Raw genomic sequence first — 18,124 nt, 5'->3', positions numbered from 1 at the left:
CAGCACCAAGTCCATTCCATGTTTCTGCACCTGGAATTTAAAGCAATCCTCATCTGGAAATCCTGCTGTACAAGAAAATGTTCCCTCAGTAATGCATTACCCCAGCCAGTTCAGAGTATGGATGAACTTTCAGCCTGATTATCCCAAAGATCCACAGGTTCAAACCTCAGGTTCCTTTTCCAGTGGAACAAGTACAGAGATCATGGACTGTGCAAGGACATCCTCTGTCTACAAATGTAAATAATTTGAGGTAAGCAGCATCTCTGTGAGGATGCCAGGGGGAAAACCACTCAGTGTGCTGCTGATGGGATGGGCACAACTGTCAGTAACAAATAACCTTAAAAACCTTAAAAATTTACAAAATCTTGCAGTTGCAATGTGCATGGTGATACCAGTACTAATCCATGAAAGCTGTTCAGACCATTGCAGTGAAGTGTTTTTGTAAGAACCCAAATACAAATACAGGGAGGTCTAAACCACTGCTGCCAAGGATACTGCAAAAATGTACAGCATTTATTCACATACAGACAAAAGGCACAATTCTACTGAATATTTTAACAAAAAATACAGCTGTTTCAACTAGGTCTTTAGAAATACTTCAAAAAAGGGAGAAAATAAATACAGGATTGGGCCATGTAATATAAAATAGTCATCTCTACATATATTTTTTTATTTCTGTTTCTCTTCATGCACCTTTTTTTTAATTAATTTCAGCTGAATGGACACCAAAGCTAGGCACATAGTGAAAAATCTGTACAAGTTTTACAAACGTCATCACAATTGTCTCAAACTTCTGAAATCAAGATTTGTACACAACATGAACCCTTCATTTAGATCTGTGTGAGTTTATAACCTAACAAATGGCATTCCAGGCAACTCTACAGACGTTCAGCTAGCCTACGGTTGGACAGAACACACGGATCATATCAAAGATCTCTTGGTCAGTCAGCACAAGGAAAGGTCACACTTGGAAAGAGAAATCCAGCAAATCCCAGTAAAACACAGGGGTGGGTTTGTCACTGCAGTACCTGCAGCACCTCCTGCTGAGGGCTAAGCACAGGGACAAAAGGAACCTACAGAGCTGCTCGTACCACAGCCTTTTTGGTTTGGGGTCAGCTCCACTGGAAACCTCCCAAAGCTTCCTGCCCTCAGTGCCAGGGCACACAGCAGCTAAGGCATTCACTCTGCACAACACAAGTATCATCATATAGTGCAAATTAACAAGGTACCTCTGTCCAAGGGGGTGAGGTTAAAGGTTTACTCAGAATCCAAATTTAGGCTATTTCATCTATGGCTTGACAATTCCTGTGTGGTCATGAGCTTCTTTCTTACAGAAAATACCAGTGCCTGTCTGGAGAATGTTGCTGGATGTTGAGTAGAACTTACTGGCTTTTACCTTTTCTCTGTCTCCTGTTTATACTTTGAAGACATGGCTATGTATCCTCAGTCACCAGTGCCCTGCCTGACTTTCACCTCTGTAAATCATGTCTTTTATTCTTGGGACCAGCAACAGGATTTTGAAAGTGTATTATCTTACATAAAATTCCCCTTGCTCAAAAGGTTAAGACTTCAGAGTTTTAAAAGAGGGATGCATTCTGGTGAAATATTTAATTGATAACATTAACTTGCATAGCAAGATGGGGTGTTAAGCCTTTTTTTCTTTCTAATTGAATCCTCAGTCCTATGGCAGAGGAATTCTGTGTTGTCAGTGCTCCCTCCTGGGGAGGCAAGGGTCAGGCATTCCATGGTGAGTGGATGCCATAACAGCAGGCTGGGAGTGGGAAAGGGGAGGAGAAGGAGGTTCTTTATGCCTGTCTTTAACACATTGCTGCTGCTGCTTTTTCACCAGTACATACCTCTCCTACATCTATGAAAAATTCCAGAATGGACAGGCTCTTAATGCTCCACTGCAGTGTGTGCACTCAGTACAAAACAACAGTATCCTCACAACCTGTTCATGTTATTGCTCACAGCTTACTCATTATTGCCACTTGCAATTATTAAAAAAGTACACAGTCAGAATACAAGTTCCCTTTTCCATCAAATCTAATCCATCATAGAATGAAATAGTTTATTCTTTGCTTGACTGTAAAGAGCTAATCACAATGTATTGCCTTTGAGTTTTATTCTATTTAAAAATATATATTTGTGTCCATTTAAAGCAACCTTTTAGTGTCATAAGCCTGACTCTCCCAGTACATATCATTAGTGCATCTGTGGTGGCCTTTGGGAAATCCTCCTGCCTAGTGCCATAGAAAATTTCTGTCAGGAATTGTCATCACACTCCCTAAGGCAGATGCCTGACCATGGGTGACAGGTTATTCCATGGAGTGCTGGAACCCCCAGACCTGCCCCTTGCTCAGAACTGAGCCATTTGGGAACATCCTTTGTGTCAGTCCCCATCTCAAGCCCTGCCCCTTCCTCCTCCTCTTCCTCCTCCAGTGCAACAACTGGCTGTGCCTGGTCATCATTGACATGTAAACTCTGGAGCATAGGGAGGGGTTTGAGCTGCCACCCGTGCTCCAACTGAACACAACAGAACACATTCTGCAAAGAGAGGAGAGAGAGCAGCCCCTGCCCAGGGATGGGGAGCATTTGTCATGGGACTTACCAGTGCAGTGCAGGATGGCCTAACAACCATCTTCCATTCAATACGCACGAGTTAAATTAAGAGCTTGTGCTTTTCCAGAAGTCAGGGGGAGGGAGTAAAATTTTCAGTGCCTTTTAGCTAGAAGGGATGAATGCAGCCTGATTCCTTCTGCCTTCCCCCAGCCCCTTGTAAAAGATTTTTGTGAGTTGTGTGCATCCCAACTCCTGTTTTAGTAGCAATGTCACTCTTATGCTTACTCAAGAAAGTTGCAAATTAGGGAGATTCACCCTTCTCACAGAAATGGGAAGGGTGAGGGGGTGTGGATGGGGCAGAGAGAGGAAAAAAACAAAACAAAAACACAAAACAAAATCAAAGAGCTTAAAACAGCTTTAAGTGCATGTAAACATACTTATACAACTCAGGAAAAATGGGCTTCCATTCTGTCAGTCTGTAGCTCTAAGGATGCTCCTCTCTCCCACCGATGGGTAAGGTGAAGTTGGCTTGCAGGCAGTGCGACTCTGGTGTCCCCACCCTGTGTGCAGTCAGGTGGCCAGGATGCTCCTGCGAATGATGTCCGTCCTCCTGCCCATGCTGCTGCTGGGGCTGAGCCTCTGCTGCCTGCACTTCTTCTCAGCCACTTCGGGCTCCGAGTCGCTCATTTCGGCGTCGGGGACGTAGCCATCGTTCTCGCTGTCAGGCTTTAACTTGCTCTTTGTCCTCTCCTTGGCTGCAACTCTGCCCACGCTGCCCAGGTAGGGGTAGCCCGAGTTCTGGCGGCAGGCCTCCTCCAGGCTCTCCCCCTGCTGCTGCCTCTCCCCCTTCTTTGGAATTCGGAATCCGCCCCAGTTTTTCCCCGGGCTCGTGGGCGTGGTAGGCACTTTAACTACTGTCTGATTGGAGTTCACTTTGACCAGACCCCCGTTACATTTAGGCACTATATCCCTCCGAGTGCCAGGCGCTGCTGACCTCCCACCCGAGTGGTTGACAGCCCTTTTGTTTTCCAGTTGCCTCTGAGAGAGTTCCGTGGGTCTCAGGGGTTTGTGGTTGTGTTTAGGAGTCTTTTCCTTCAGCTCTGCCTTGGCCCCCTCGCACTGTGGGCGGTTGTCCCTTCTCTTCCTGTGCTCCGCTAGAACCACGCCGTTCTTCTGCTGTGCTGACCCGACCCGCGTCTCGGCCAAGGGCTTGTCAAAACCGAAAAAGCTGCCTGGAGCTGCACCTCCATCCCTAGGGCTGGGCTGTGCCAGCAGGGATTTGCTGTCATTGCCAGACCTGTCTCTTACCCTGTCCCTCTTGTGGGGTTTCTTCAAGGAGTGGGCCAGAGAAGTGCCCATCTGCTTCCTGAAGAACGCAGAATGCCACTTCAGGTCCTCGATCTTGGGCGCGTCGGGGCCCAGCGACGGGCTGTTGAACAGCACCGTGCTTTCCATGGAGGAGAAGGAGGAAGGCACACCTGCATGGAAGCAAAATAAGTTCAAGTCAAGCAATCCCACAGCTGTGGAGATAAACACCAGTTTGAAGTGTACCTGTTTTAACTCTGCTCCTCATGCCTGACGTGTTCACATCAGAAATGGGTATTTGGCTGCCTGTCCTGTACTTTTAGGTCACAGCTCTGTGGCTATGTCATGGTTTTATCTTCCTGTACCTGCTCCTAATTACACTTGTAGCAAACACAAGTCCTAACACTCCTCTGTCCTCAGAGACAGAGGCAAAAAGTAAACAGCAAGTGGATCTCCCTGATGCTATCTCAAATATGGTTTATTAGTTACTCAATAGTTCAAGGATAATCTGGCCACTGCAGGAATTTTGAAGGTATTCATCTTTCTGGGGAATGAAATGAGAACAAATGAGGCCCTGCTTGTCCTTCACAGCCTGTAAGCAAACCTTGTCCCTGTGCTCTGACACAAGGAAGGGAACACTGAGGCATACCTGAAACTCTTTCTTGTTCCAACTGCTTTGTGTAGCTGTTGAATATCTGTTCCTGAACTTTGCAAACAGATCTCTTGATTTTTTCTCTCCGTGTCACCATGTAAGTGAGGTTACGCACCTGGAAGACAGCAAGGGCGTGGGTTTTACAGGAATTGTATTCCCAGGATATTGCCCTACCTGTGTTTTGAATTAATTCAGCTGGAGTACTACACACCTTTTAAATAAATGGTGTACAATTAAAATTTAAACCATTTGAATTTACACAATTTAAATTTAACTGCCTTCAACACAATTCTTAGAGAATGAGTCTGTTTAACTGACAAATTATCTGTTGAATTGACAGGCAATTTAATTGACAGATTATCCCATCAGATTTGGAGAACCACAGCACAGAAGAAACTTCTACCAACACCTGAGTCACATACACATGAAAACTAGGGAAATGTTGGAAATCCTAGAATGTACTCAGTATTTAATACTTCCCAGGTGAGGGAATGACTGAGAAGCACAGGTGGATGATTCTAAGGCTCCTCTCTCAGTGGTGCAAGGTGGTGCCCTATGAATTACAACCCTGTGGCCTGATCTGGAGAAATGTAGCAAGTGTGTTTGTTTTTGTAAAGGTCCCTTTTTTAAAATCCAAATTATCTTGAACAATCAGTGGGAACAGAGTAATAAAACATTAAAATATTACTAAAATCACGTATCCTGTTTTAACATCACATTTAGAAATTAAAGGATTCACACACAGTAATTTAAGATCCAGAGAACATAGTTACAAACTCTAATTATTTAGCTGATCAAAGAGAAGATGACAAGAAAGCCTGAGCACAGGGAGCAGGAACCAAAGATCCCAGATAACAGCTAGGATCTGGACCATCTGAACAGCTACAGCAGGTCCTTGGGCTGGAGTTGAAACCAGGAGAAAAATCAAGAACTACAGCAATTCATTGTAAGAGTAATTAGGCATCAAGATCCCTTACAAAGGATGCAGTACATCCATGAGAACCTGCTGTCCTGATTTAAAGATTAGACAGTATTATGAAAGAGAGGCTCTGGTTCACCTACAGGTTACTGAGGTAGGACCTCCTGAGCCAGCTTTAGTCCATGGTGCACATGAGCCACGTGCTGCAGGGACGTGAAAAACTAATTTCAGTGTTCTTTCTGGCTCTAAGAGCTCTTAAATTACCCCAAAAAGAAAGGAATCCAGGATCAGATGTACTTATTGAAACACCAAACTGATCTTATTGAACTGTTCTTCAAACATTCAAGACCTAAATAAATCAAACATCATTTACCTCCCACACATACACTGATCATACCACTCTGGTATGCCAAAGAAAAACAGATCTGCTGCAAAACAAGGTAAGTTTCATCATCCTTTTCACTGGGTGAAAGGAGCATGGAAAGCCCTTAAAGGCTGAAAATGCTTCAGCTGGGGGTGCAGTACAGTCAGAGTTAATCAGTAAAAAGGCACGAGCAAAAACATGACAGCGCAGTTGCAGGTGATTGAATGCTACACGCCAAGACCCGCTGGCCCCGTGACTGACCTCTGTGTATAAAGGGCAATTGCTGTGCTCTGGAGAAATTTAGTGTTAATGGCCTTGCCTGACAGCACAGCTCTGAGCTGAGCTGCACTCAGGCTGAGCACAGTGTGGGAACTCAGCTAAGTGTGGCCAGCACGGGCAGCGCTGGGGCTTACCCGCTCCAGGTCCTGCCGGAGGTGTGTGAAGAGCTGCAGCCTCCTGAACAGAACATCCTGCTCCCGTTTAGCCAGATTGTCCTCCTCATCCTTCTTTGGGGTAATCAAAGGCTTATTGAAATTGGATTTCCTCTTCAGTTTCCAGTACTGGTAAAGGAATTCCACGGGCTCCTCAGGCAGCCGCAGCACTTTGGCCACTTCCAAAGACTCGACGAAGGTGTAGAACTCGTCCTCCAGCTGCTGGAGCTTCTGCTTGCGGAGGCTGACCCTGTGGGCCTCCTCCTGGTTTTGATCCATGCTGTGGAAAGGGTCCATGTGGGCAGGAAGGGCGGTGTCCTGAATCCCATTCCTGTTCTCCTGAGCTGGGCTTTCACTCAAAGTCTCAGCATCCCCTTTCTTGGTGGAGCTGTGCTTGGGACAGTAGGACTTGAACTTCACCTCGTCGTTCTCTGCCAGGATGGTCTTCATCTCCAAGCCGCGGTCGAAGGCGCACGTGACGTGAAAGGCTGTTCTGCAGTTCTTCACTGAACACTAGAGAACATGAATTACAATTAACCAATTAAATAGAAAAGTTAAGAAGCCACACTGCCTAGAGCTGTTGGAGAAGTTGGGGCTGCTTTGGAAGAACCTTGTCACCACGCCCTGCTTCTAGCTGCACGTGCTTCCCTGCTCCCTTTAATTGGGGTCATGACTTAGTGCCTTCAGGCCAGCCAACGATCAAGTGGCCCAGAGGGACAGGAGTGTTTAACCCCCCTCCAGCCCCAGCACACTATTCCATGCACAAAAAGCCACAAGAGGAACATTCCCAGTGACACCAGAGCCACTTGTGCACAGCACACCGTTACTGAAGTACAGCGTTCGCCTTTGGAATGTGCCAGCACCAGGGGGAAGAAAAAACATTGTGGTGGCTCCAGGCCAGTCTGAGAGTTTTAATTAAAAGTCTTTCCCAGCACCTGGATCCATGCTATCCAAAAGGCCTCAACCAAAGGGAATTTTTTCCCCATTATCCCAATTTTATAATGTCAAATATTAAATCACTGTCAACCATTACTTCATTTCACAGCCTTCACTTCACCTTGGAGAGGAGGAGAACAGGAAATTCAAATGTTGTCATTTTTCTTCCTACTCAGTGAATTCAGCCATCATAGAGTGATGGGCACTAGTTCAGCTGATTTAGCACTTCATTTCCATTATATCTCATTTCCTTTTGCAAAATTCTATCATACATACCACCAGCCACCAGCTGAAAGGTTTAAATACATATAAATATGTAGGTATACACAAACACATACATGTGTGTTTGGAGCCACTCACACCTCTGGTGCACAGGATTTGAAGTGGAAATGAGCATTAGTGTTTCTAACTAGGAAACAAAACTGTGTTTAACCCAAGCCACCGACCCTGAAAGAGCAATACAGTGCACTGGGATGTTTGCACAGTGCTTTGTAAAGTAGCCAAATCTCTCTCCCCTCTGGGTTTTCCTGCTCAGCAGCCAGATGGCTTATAAAGGTATGGCAGGGTTTAAACTGCACAGGTTTCAAATGAGCAGTCTTTAATAAAAGCAACATATAAAAGGAATTTAAAAATACCGAAGCATCTTTTGCCCTTTCCTCTCCTACTAACACAGGCCAGGAGCATCCCAACTGGAACACTGGGCAGTAGAGAGAAGTGCTTTAGCCATAATTAGCTCTTACTGCAGCTCATGTTTTGTTGGGAGAAGAGAGGAAAGCCTGTCTCACTGGGAGGAAATCTGCTGAACCTGGGGGAATAAGCAATCTTGCTTTTCCCAGCTTACTGCAGCTGCTCCCTGACCAGCCTGACACACTTCCAGCTGCCACTTTTCCTAATTGTTGTGCACATATCAGAAGGTGGCCTGGAGAACAGACAAAAACAGCTTCAGCTACCTAACAGCAGCCAAGAGGAAGGGGATGGCTCTGCAAGGAGGGATTATGGTTGCAAATTTATATGCTGTGGACAGATTTATTTTCTCTAGTTAACACTTACTATTTCATACATTCCTCACATGGAAGTGGCCTGTGATAGGTTTCACTGGAACTGCTGCTGTGTTGCTGATTTACAGCTCTTCCTGGCAGCTTCAATCAAATAATGTGGGGCAGAGGAGAAAGGGGAAATGGGGATAAACTCATTTCAAACAGTGTAGGACTTGAGCCATTTTTGTGTCCTAATGCTGGTCTGACCACCAGGCTAGCCCCAGACGCAAAAGCTCTACTTCAGCCTCCTTATGAGACTGTAGTACCATCCCTCTCTGTCTCTGGGAGCTTCCTGAGGATTGTTTTGCTGCTGGAAGTGCTCTGAGGATGAGGAGCATCACCAGAATGCTGAGCTACCTTTTACTGTCTTTTCCTACACAAGCACAACACTGCCCCAAATGGGTCACCTGTCCTTACACTCCCTCATCATTTATTCTCAAGTAAAGGAGATCAACATCTTGTCTGCTGTCCCAGTGTCTCCTCTTTCAAAAATCTGAGGTTTGGTAATATGTTTTCTCAGTCTTTATAGATTTTTAAATTTTTCTTAAAAGGATTATTGAATGGTTTTCCGCTGTAAAGGGTCTACAGGTGCCTTACAGCTAACAACCCAAAATAACTATGCACAAGAAACACTGCCCAGTGTAAAATGCTCTCATGCAGATCAGGTCAGTGAAGTCCACAGTAACAATGAGAAACACATTTCCTATCTACTAAAAACTGACAAAACACATGTGGATATTTATATGGTTAAATTACCTGTATAGAAGCTCCAACTTTTTCATTACAAAGGCTGCACACCAGTGCCCACCTACTGCTGGGAATGTGGGAAACTTTTGTGATGGGTTCCATTTTTTCAGGGCTTCCGATGCTCACCTAAGAGAAAAATGGTCAAAAAATTGGAGTGACTATGACACTGTTAACCTAATAAAAAATTTTATTAAAGAAGTCATATTCCTTGTCTGTATATATAACTTAGTGTGTCCCAAATTCCTCATTTAATCAGGATCTAAAACTCTTTTTTAAAAAAAAATCAGTTTCTCACTTTGTGAACAAACCAACCAATTTCAAGGTGAAGCCCACCAATTTAAGATTATCATACAGGATGAACACTTTGAATCTGACAGAATTCCTGTGGGTTCTCATAGTCAAACTTTCCTGATTCACCTTTAATGTTCTGTTTACAAAGTGAAATGGTATCTGGTGTCCTTGTTAAATGAGCTTTGCCAGCAGCAAAGGCCTCATTTTCCAAGGCCTAATTCTGATTGACAGAGGGGATTTAATTAGTTTCTTTACAGGTGAAGCATCATCCCCTGCCAGACTTTTTACCTAACCAAGAAGCTTTTATGCTTCATTTTGAAGTTGAATAATGCTTTAAGGAGGTTTTTTCCTCTCCCAGAATCCCAGGAACAGCACCTGTGGAGTCTTTGCTTCTTTTTTTACCAGGGTCAGGATTAAATGAGCAAGACCGTATTTCCTGTTTGCACTCAGAAGTTTAATAATTTTTATCTATATTACAGTCTCACAAACTGTGAGTTCTACAGCACTTCACTCTAACAAACTAAAAAATGCAGCTGTATCTCTCTCTCTACAAGGCCTTTAAGGATAAACTGTCCAATTAAGAAATTTGGACACCTAAATTATTTTAACTTTTAACCCAAAAACTAACCACTCGAAGTCCGCAATGCGGACTTTTCTGTCCAATTACACAAAACCACCCAAACCCATGAAGAAGAAGGTGAAGAAGAAGGTGAAGAAGAAGGACCAAACCTCCATCTCGCTTTATATATATTACTATATTCTAAAACCTTAAACTCTTAAGTTTTCCACCCTGTGACATTAAACACTTCTATTCAAACTACACGCCCGTAATCCCAGTTCTACAATTTTTACAATTCAATTTTGGAAACTTCGCCTCAGGTCAAAAGCAGTTTTCTCTTGGGGTTCAGCACAGAAGGTCTGCAATTCTCAGCATTCAGGGTTCCAAGAAGCAAGCAGCACTCACCTCTGGGATCCAGAGAGCACAGCTGACGTGCACCCACTTGGTGCCACTGCGGGTGGGCTTCATGGCGCCGCCCTTCTTGGGGCACAGCAGGCACTTGGGCCGCACGCCCAGCGCGCAGGTGCGGCACAGCCAGCTGCCCTCGGGCACCTTCAGGATCCCATAGCACGCCTGTGGGGCAAAGAGAGCGCAGCAAACACCTCAGTGATGCTTTCACACAGCCTCACACGTCTCTCCGAGTTATTTTTACTCACAGGGAAAAGTGGAGGATGGTAAATAATTAAGGGCAGGTTTTTCAAAAGGTCGCATCCTTACGGAGCCCTCGATCCCAATTACCATTGGCTTTAATGCACTTAAGTTGCAGGTTTGATGTGGTCAGAGAAACCCTACAGGTCTGAAAAACCAACTTTGCTCAGTGTATCTTGTGGCATAGTCACTTGTACACAGGCCTAGTCCTTTATCACAGAATGCTGAGGTTGGAAGAGACCTCTAAGATCATCAAGTCCAACCTATGCCCTAACACTTCAACTATACTATAGCACCAAGTGCCATGTCCAGTCTTTTATAAAACATATCCAGAGATGGTGATTCTAGCACCATGGGAAGAGCATTCCAGTACTTATTTTTTTGGTGAAGAGTTTTTTCCCGATATCCACCTATACCTTCCCTGATGTAGCTTGAGACTGTGTCCTCTGGTTCCGTCAGTGCTGCCTGGTGGAAGAGACCAACCCCAGCTGTGTACAGCCTCCCTTCAGGAAGGTGTAGAGAGCAATAAGGTCACCCCTAAGCCTCCTCTTCTCCAGGCTAAACAACCCCAGTTCCTTCAAATGTTCCTCACAGGGTTTGTGTTCCAAGTCCCCAACCAGCCTCATTGCCCTCCTCTGGATGTACTAAAGCATCTCAATGTCCTTCCCAAACCAAGGGGCCAGAACTGGACACAGCACTCAAGGTGTGGCCTCACCAGCACTGAGTACTGGGGGAGGATGACCTCCCTGCTCCTGCTGGCCACACAATTCCTAATGCCATTGGCCTTCTTGGCCACCAGGGCACATTGCTGGCTCATATTCAACCAGCAATGTTTCCAAAGACTGAATGACAACAGAAACTTGTTAAAGTTGGGAAAGAACGACAGGCTGATGGGAAGGCACTTGCCAGAGTAAGAAGCATCCATGGGAACAGGCTAAAACTGTATATTTTACATGAAGAACATTTCTGAACTACCACAGAAAGGTGACACACAGCAGTGCTTGCTTAGCACAGCTCTCTGGAATAAACCCCACCTGTGTCCCTACTGATTGCTCTTTTTTAGGAAAGTTTGCTACCACCTGACACCGCGCTGCTGCCATACCTGGTGCACACAGATATTGCATTTGTCACAGAACACCATTTCATTGCCATCCTCTCCATCTGGAGACTGGCACACGTCACAGACGACGTCCTCGTCGTACTCGATGCCCAGCCCTTCCTCCGTCTCGATGGCGTGGCTCATGTTATCGTAGCAGCGCTGCTCAAACTCCTCCATCACCCTTTCCATGGTGTACTCATCCAGCTCCAGCATCCCTGAAACACAGCAGCTGTTCACATACTTGAAGAAAAGAGTGATAACCAACACCGTAACCAGCTCCACCTTCTTTCTGAACAGCCAATCCCCATGCAGACACGTTTCATTCCAGTTCCAGACAATCATGCCTGTTCCAGCATAAACCAGGGAAACTGTTAAAAAATGGCAAAGTTGTCTTATAACTGTATTAAACTAACAAAAGTGGAGTGTCCAAATCTTTCAAATTCTAAGAAAAACTTTCCAAGACTGATTTTGTCCTAGTTTTGTTCTCATTTTTCCTTCTGGGACAGCACCATCCAACGACCAGAGCTTTTGCTCCAGTTCTGCCACCCAGATGTTGACTCTTTGATGAAAGATTTGGAAGTATTTTGAACCAAAAGTTATGGAGCAGGGGGAGAAAATACATGAGAAAACCTGCTATGATACTTGGAGGGAATCTGCAATTTCTAACAACAGTTGTTGGTTTATCACAAGTTCCAACCCCAACAAGATGCAATCCCAACTGAGGTCTCCATCAGAGACTACAACAATAAATTAATTTGTTTTAAAAAGTGAGAAACTGTAATAAAAGCAGCATCAAAATACGGGACAATAACTAAATGCAATATCTAAACTGAAATTTCCTCTTTTCCAACAGCATCCATCAGAAAATTATTCATGACACACAGTTACAGACCCATTATGTTGTGGTATTTTATAGTTCAGATTTGTTTGGAAATTGAAAGGCCTCCCTTCTCAAGCAGCTCCCCCAGTTTATATCCTGGGCATGACCTTCTGTCATGGAGAACATCCCTTTGGTCAGTTTGGGTCACCTGTCCTGGCTGTGCTCCCTCCCAGTTGCTTTTGCTCACCTGCTCCCTGACAAAGCATGAAAGAAAAAAGGAAAGAACAAGGAAAAAAAAAACCCTGACTTAGGATAGGAACAGACCCCAAAATATCAGTGTGTTATCAACACCATTCTCATAACAAATCCAAACCACATCACCTGGTAACAGCTACTGAGAAGAAATTAGCTCTGTCCTAGCTGAAACTAGTACAGAGAGGAGAAGGCAACCTCAGGATGGCTGTTTTAACAAGAAAACTCTCCTTTCAGCTTTCCCTGTGAAAAACTGAGCCAAAAAGTCCCACAAAACAAAGAATAAAAACCCTCTCTAGCTCCTCCAGATCAGAAGACAAACACTCTACAAAAGTACTTCCAGCTTCCCTTGCTGACAGGTAAATCCTTGCAGCAGGGATCAGTGCATCCCATGCTACCCAAACTGAGCAGTGAAAAGCAGCAAGAGGGAACATCCAAAATCCTGCTGATGAAAGGATTTTGCCCCGCAACCCAGAACTGCTGCACCAGCAAAGCAGATGATGGCAGGTTTTACACCAGCTTCCAACTGAATCCTATCTGCTCTCACTTTGTAAGTGACCCTTGGAGACGTGACTGACTGCCTGTGTTGAGTTTTTAGGGTCCCCAGGACAAGGGAAGAGATGAATCTGATTCCATGCTCTCAGCCATGAAGGCTGATTATTATATTATATTGTATTAATGCTATACTAAACTATCCTAAAGAAAGAGAAAGGATACAGACAGAAGGCTTAACAAGAATAAATGATAAAACTCATGACTGACTCCTCAGAGTCTGACACAGCTGATGGTGATTGGTCATTAAGTAAAAACAATTCACATGAAACCAATCAAATGTGCACCTGTTGGTAAACAATGTCCAGACCACATTCCAAAGCAGCAAACACAGGAGAAGCAATCAGATAATTATTTTTTACATTTTTCTCTCAGGCTTCTCAACTTCCCAGAAGAAGAAATCCTGGTGAAGGGATTTTTCAGAAAATTTGACAGTGACAGGCCTGTGCATTTGCAAGGGTCACAGAAAGGGGAGCAGGAGCAGCAGCTCCTGTTCAGATGTTCACAGTCATCCTTTTACAACAACCACTGCATGTTCTCAGTACCTGAAGCACTCCTACAGGGATCAAAGGAAACACAGGGAACTCATGGCCCCAGGGAGACCGTAAGGAAGTGCTCCAGGTGCAGATCAGGAAGCAGCTCACTTTTCAAATGCCCATTTGTAGTATCTGCAGTGTGGAGTGTCTGACCAAGCACCCATGTACATCTTTCAAGACCCCCAACACACTGCCTGGTACTGACATGAGCATTTCCTTCCCTCTGCATACAGCAGAACTGAGTGGGTAATGATTTAGAGCAAACAAACCCCAAAAAACTACACCAAAACCTGAGATCCAACAAATTCTAGCTGTTCAGTGTGCTATGTGCAGCATGTACCTTTAAAGGTTATGCTGGTGTAGCAGAATGGGGCTTCCCTGCAGAAGTACAAATCTGCCCCTCTTGTGCTGCTCACACTCCACTACAGGAGCCCTCATCTGGTTTTGGCAAAAAAACAGACTGGATAGAAGGATACCAAAGAAACAATTAAAAGTACATTTTTCCCCCAAGGAAAGCCAAGGGAACTTACTGCTGCTGTTCACCTGAAGATAACTGGAAAGGTAACCTAAACTCTGGAACCATAAACTGAAACCCTCTAAGCCCAACACTAAACCAGAGCAGGGCTGATGTGAGATCTGGAAAAAGGCCTGGCTTTTTACAAGACATCACCTGTTTCTTTCATGTGTTGGTTTAGAATGAGAAACAGAATTATAAATGGTCATTTTGTGGTTTACCAGTTCTTCAGCCATGCCAGCAATGGGCCACAGCCAGGTAAAACATGTTTGACTAAACTGCAGCCCAAAGCAGGGAAGTGCCACAGGGCCAAAACAAAAACCAAAGGTGTTCACCAACATGTCCAAACCTCTTCTACCTGGCACAGCATTTTCCCTCGGCCAAACAATGTTTTGGAACTACAGCACACAGTCACAGTGAGGTTTGGGAGCTCCCTCCAATAAATCAGTGCAGGAATTCCTCCCTGATCCATTCCTTGTGCCACTCAGCTGGCAGAGATTCTCTAAAGCTGCCAAACAACTTGTCTTGCCTTCTCTGCACTGAACACCATGAGCTAAAATAATGAAATAGGACTACCTGGAAAAACTGCCAGGGTGGTCTCTCTCATGCTCCCTTGGAGAACCAGGATGGCAAACTGGGAACTTTGTGAGATGGAAAGCAGCAGAGAAAAAAAACTAAAACATGTGACCAGATTCTGACCAGGTCTAAGCAGATACAACACAGGAGTTACCAACATCTGTCTTAGGGCTTAATCACATCAGCTCTGCCCACATGATTACTACCTCCTCATACATCAACTCCTTCCTACTGCTGCCTGTGGAAACCCAGGGCACTGGGAATATTTCTCTGTCTGTTCTGGAGTGTCCTGACCCCCAGGGGAGCACTGACTTTGACCCTCATTCATGGATAAAGTTTCCTAGACTTCAAGACACACTAAAATCCACAAAAGTGTGAAATAGATTATAGAGAGTAGTGTAAGTATATCACTTAGTGAGAAATTTAAATTTTGGGATTTTTAGTATGTTGTAAATAGAAGCAAGATGGAGGGCACAGGGTGTCATCCTAAGTTTCTTCTTCATGGGTTTGGGCAGCATATTGGGTAGCATTAGGCAGAAAAGTCTGCATTGCATACTTCCAAAGATCAGTTATCAGGTTAAAAAGGAAAATAAACTAAGTATCAGTTCTTAATTGGCTAGTTTAGTCTTAAAAGACCTCGTAACAAGAGATTGTTGGCTATTTTGTACCTTCTAATGAAAAGCTGCCAAACTCACAGTAATGAGACTGTTTTACTGGTAAGAAATAATAAACACCTGAGTCCAAACACAAATTACTGTCTCAAGCACCTTCAATCCAAACCCAAAAGAACCGACGACCGGTACCCCCTGAAATTATCCTTAAGACTGCCAACTTCAAAAAGAAACAAGAAGGCAGCAAATCCCTGAGTGCTCACCCATTTCTTTGAACTCCTCATTGGCCAGCTGCAGCCATGCCACGTCCACGTCGTTGAGGTCGTAGCGGCACACGCTGTCTGCCAGGGTCCGGATGTCCACGTAGCCCAGCTCTGGCGGCTCCGCGCCCGAGGACACGATGAATTTCCTGGGCCGTGTGAAGGTGACGGCTTTTGTCTCGGACACCACTCTGAAACAGACGAGGCAGGCAGCCGTGAGGAGTGCTGGGAGGCTCAGCTCTAGAGAATTTCAAATTCTTTGCTCTAAGTGACCAACAAGCAGCAGCGACTGCCACCTAACTGTCCCAGCAAACACCTGGCACCACTGAGGTGGGAAAACAGTTCCAGGCACTTCCAGAACTCATTGGGGTAAGAGTTTATCTGGAGTTGTCTAAAAATCCAATTCATTGCCAGAATTTTAAATTAAATTAAATATTAGAGGACAGCTGTGCTTGCTCTTACCTGAAATTCAAAATTTTAAAGCCAAAGCAGGGATGCTGTATTACATAGTGGCTGCCATATATACACACATTAAACTCTGGCTTAAGACTTTTTTTTTTAACTAAAATACTGACCGTAAGACCATTCAAGGAAAAAATGAAAAAAACCATTTCTGGCTATCTCAGTAGAGGACATTGCCCTTTCTCTTAGTCAACAGCACACACTGACACTGAGCTTGGATGAAACCCACCTCACAACACAACCCTAGTCCCTCCAGGAGCAACAGGCCACACTGTCAAATGCCTGCCTCCTGCACTACCACTGGAGGTGAATTTTTGGGGTGTTGGCGCCAAAAGGGAGGAGATTGCACCACCCTGTGTTGCCACAACTCTCCACTGGGAACAGCTAAACCCCACCAGGAGTAGGACAGCCTCCATACCCCGCTCTATTCTGTCCCCAATGTGTTAACTCCCAGCAGAAACCCTGATCTGCTGCTGCTGTATTTACACAAACAGATCTCTGTAAATCCTCTACCAATTTCAGTCTTGCATATCCCTCAAGCTTCTAGCTTATTTCCCCTCTTCTAGCTTATTTCAGAGAAATGGTGAGCAAGAGCCAAATGCTGAATTTGGAGCTTCTGAGGTGTTGTGAAAAATACAAATGTGAATGGCCTTGCCAGCCTAGCTGCGCTGCCCAAACTGTTTCTGGTCATATTACAGTGTTCAAATGTTACAGACTATTGTGCATTCACAATGTACTTTAAACTGGGCACTTCTCTCCAAATCTTATCATAAATTCCTTCCTGAGCACCTCTCTGTGGAAACCATAACCTCTGGGCAGCACCTTGCCACAGAAGTAGCACAGAAGAAACAAGCACAGTGACTCTGACCTCAAAACAACTCCCCTTCCTGGCTTTATTTCTGCTAGAAAGAAGTTAAAAAAAAAAGGCAACCCCTACTACAGACTGAAAGTCATTGAGCTGAATTGTCATTCTGAGCACATGTTCACAGTGAATCTCCACACAGCCTCACTTCTGTCTCCTGCTCATCTGCCCTCACCAGTCACGGCCTTTTATTCACTGCTATGTTCTCCCCGTACAGCCTTGGCTCTATGATCTGCCTATAGCTTATTCCATGCACAGAACCACCCTCTTCCCTCCCAAGCTCAGGCTCAGAGCTGTTCCTGCACTCCAGCAGCACCAGGGCAGGGCTCTCTGAGTGTTCTGTAAGGGAGCAAAGAGAACAATACCCAGGCATCAAAGGGCCCCTGTGACCAGCAGGTGAACAGTAGAAAACAAGGAGTGGTGCCTGCTGTGCCAATACCTACCCCTGTGCTGCCTTCTTTCCCTGCCTCTCACCATCTTAAACTTGGGGCAACATCTCTATTGCCTTTGGCAGAGAACAGCTCTCTCCCAAGTGAGTACCTGGGCCTGCTATAGCCACCAAAGCCCCTCCTGACAGACACAGGGCAGGGATCCCGTGGGAGATTTCTCCTCAGGAGTGTGTGGCCCTCCCACAGCCTTGGGAGATGCTGAAAGAGGAATCAAAGAGGAGCAGGCAGTGTGAGTGCACATGTACAGCGTGTGTGTGTGTGTCTCTGCAGGGACTGGGACAGCTCAGTGTGGAGCAGGGAAAGGGTTCCCATCTCCTACACTGCAGAGCAGAGGGCAAAATGCCACCTTGTCCTTGGAGCTCCAGGTCCAATCCTTCAGAAGAAGGATGGACAGATTTCCCTGATGTGCAGGTTAGCCCCTCCTAGTGGGGCACCCTGCAGGGGCTGCACAGAACAAAATCAACACTAACAAACTTTCCTGAGGCCTTCATCCAAGGCTAAAGCTGGCAGATACAGACCTTACAAGAAGCAATCAGTGCTCCATCATCACAATTTTTTTTGCTGTGTATCAAGGACTGAGCTGCTGTGGTCCCACCAGCAGTGGTGGGTTGTTTGGTAATGCCTTATGGGCCAGTCTGGACTGACTCAAAGAGATCTAGAGTGATTAAATGGCAAAAATC

General features: G+C 45.1%; 1 protein-coding gene across 2 annotated transcripts in view; it reads right to left on the bottom strand.

Moving 5' to 3' along the window:
• Positions 1–654: 654 nt before the first annotated feature.
• Positions 655–18,124, bottom strand: part of JADE1 (jade family PHD finger 1) — a 44,422-nt gene continuing 26,952 nt past the window's right edge. For both annotated transcript variants that reach the window (XM_058023780.1, XM_058023779.1), the window contains exons 5-11: positions 15,675–15,862; positions 11,554–11,765; positions 10,209–10,376; positions 8,963–9,079; positions 6,216–6,746; positions 4,517–4,634; positions 655–4,040 (exon numbers count right to left, since the gene is read on the bottom strand). In XM_058023780.1, coding sequence (XP_057879763.1) covers positions 3,133–4,040; positions 4,517–4,634; positions 6,216–6,746; positions 8,963–9,079; positions 10,209–10,376; positions 11,554–11,765; positions 15,675–15,862 — 2,242 coding nt within the window. In that variant the 3' untranslated portion in view covers positions 655–3,132. The remainder of the gene's footprint in view (positions 4,041–4,516; positions 4,635–6,215; positions 6,747–8,962; positions 9,080–10,208; positions 10,377–11,553; positions 11,766–15,674; positions 15,863–18,124) is intronic.

The sequence above is a fragment of the Melospiza georgiana genome, chromosome 5 (assembly GCF_028018845.1).
Source record: "Melospiza georgiana isolate bMelGeo1 chromosome 5, bMelGeo1.pri, whole genome shotgun sequence".
Taxonomy (NCBI): domain Eukaryota; kingdom Metazoa; phylum Chordata; class Aves; order Passeriformes; family Passerellidae; genus Melospiza; species Melospiza georgiana.
This window is presented reverse-complemented; position numbering and strand designations above follow the sequence as displayed.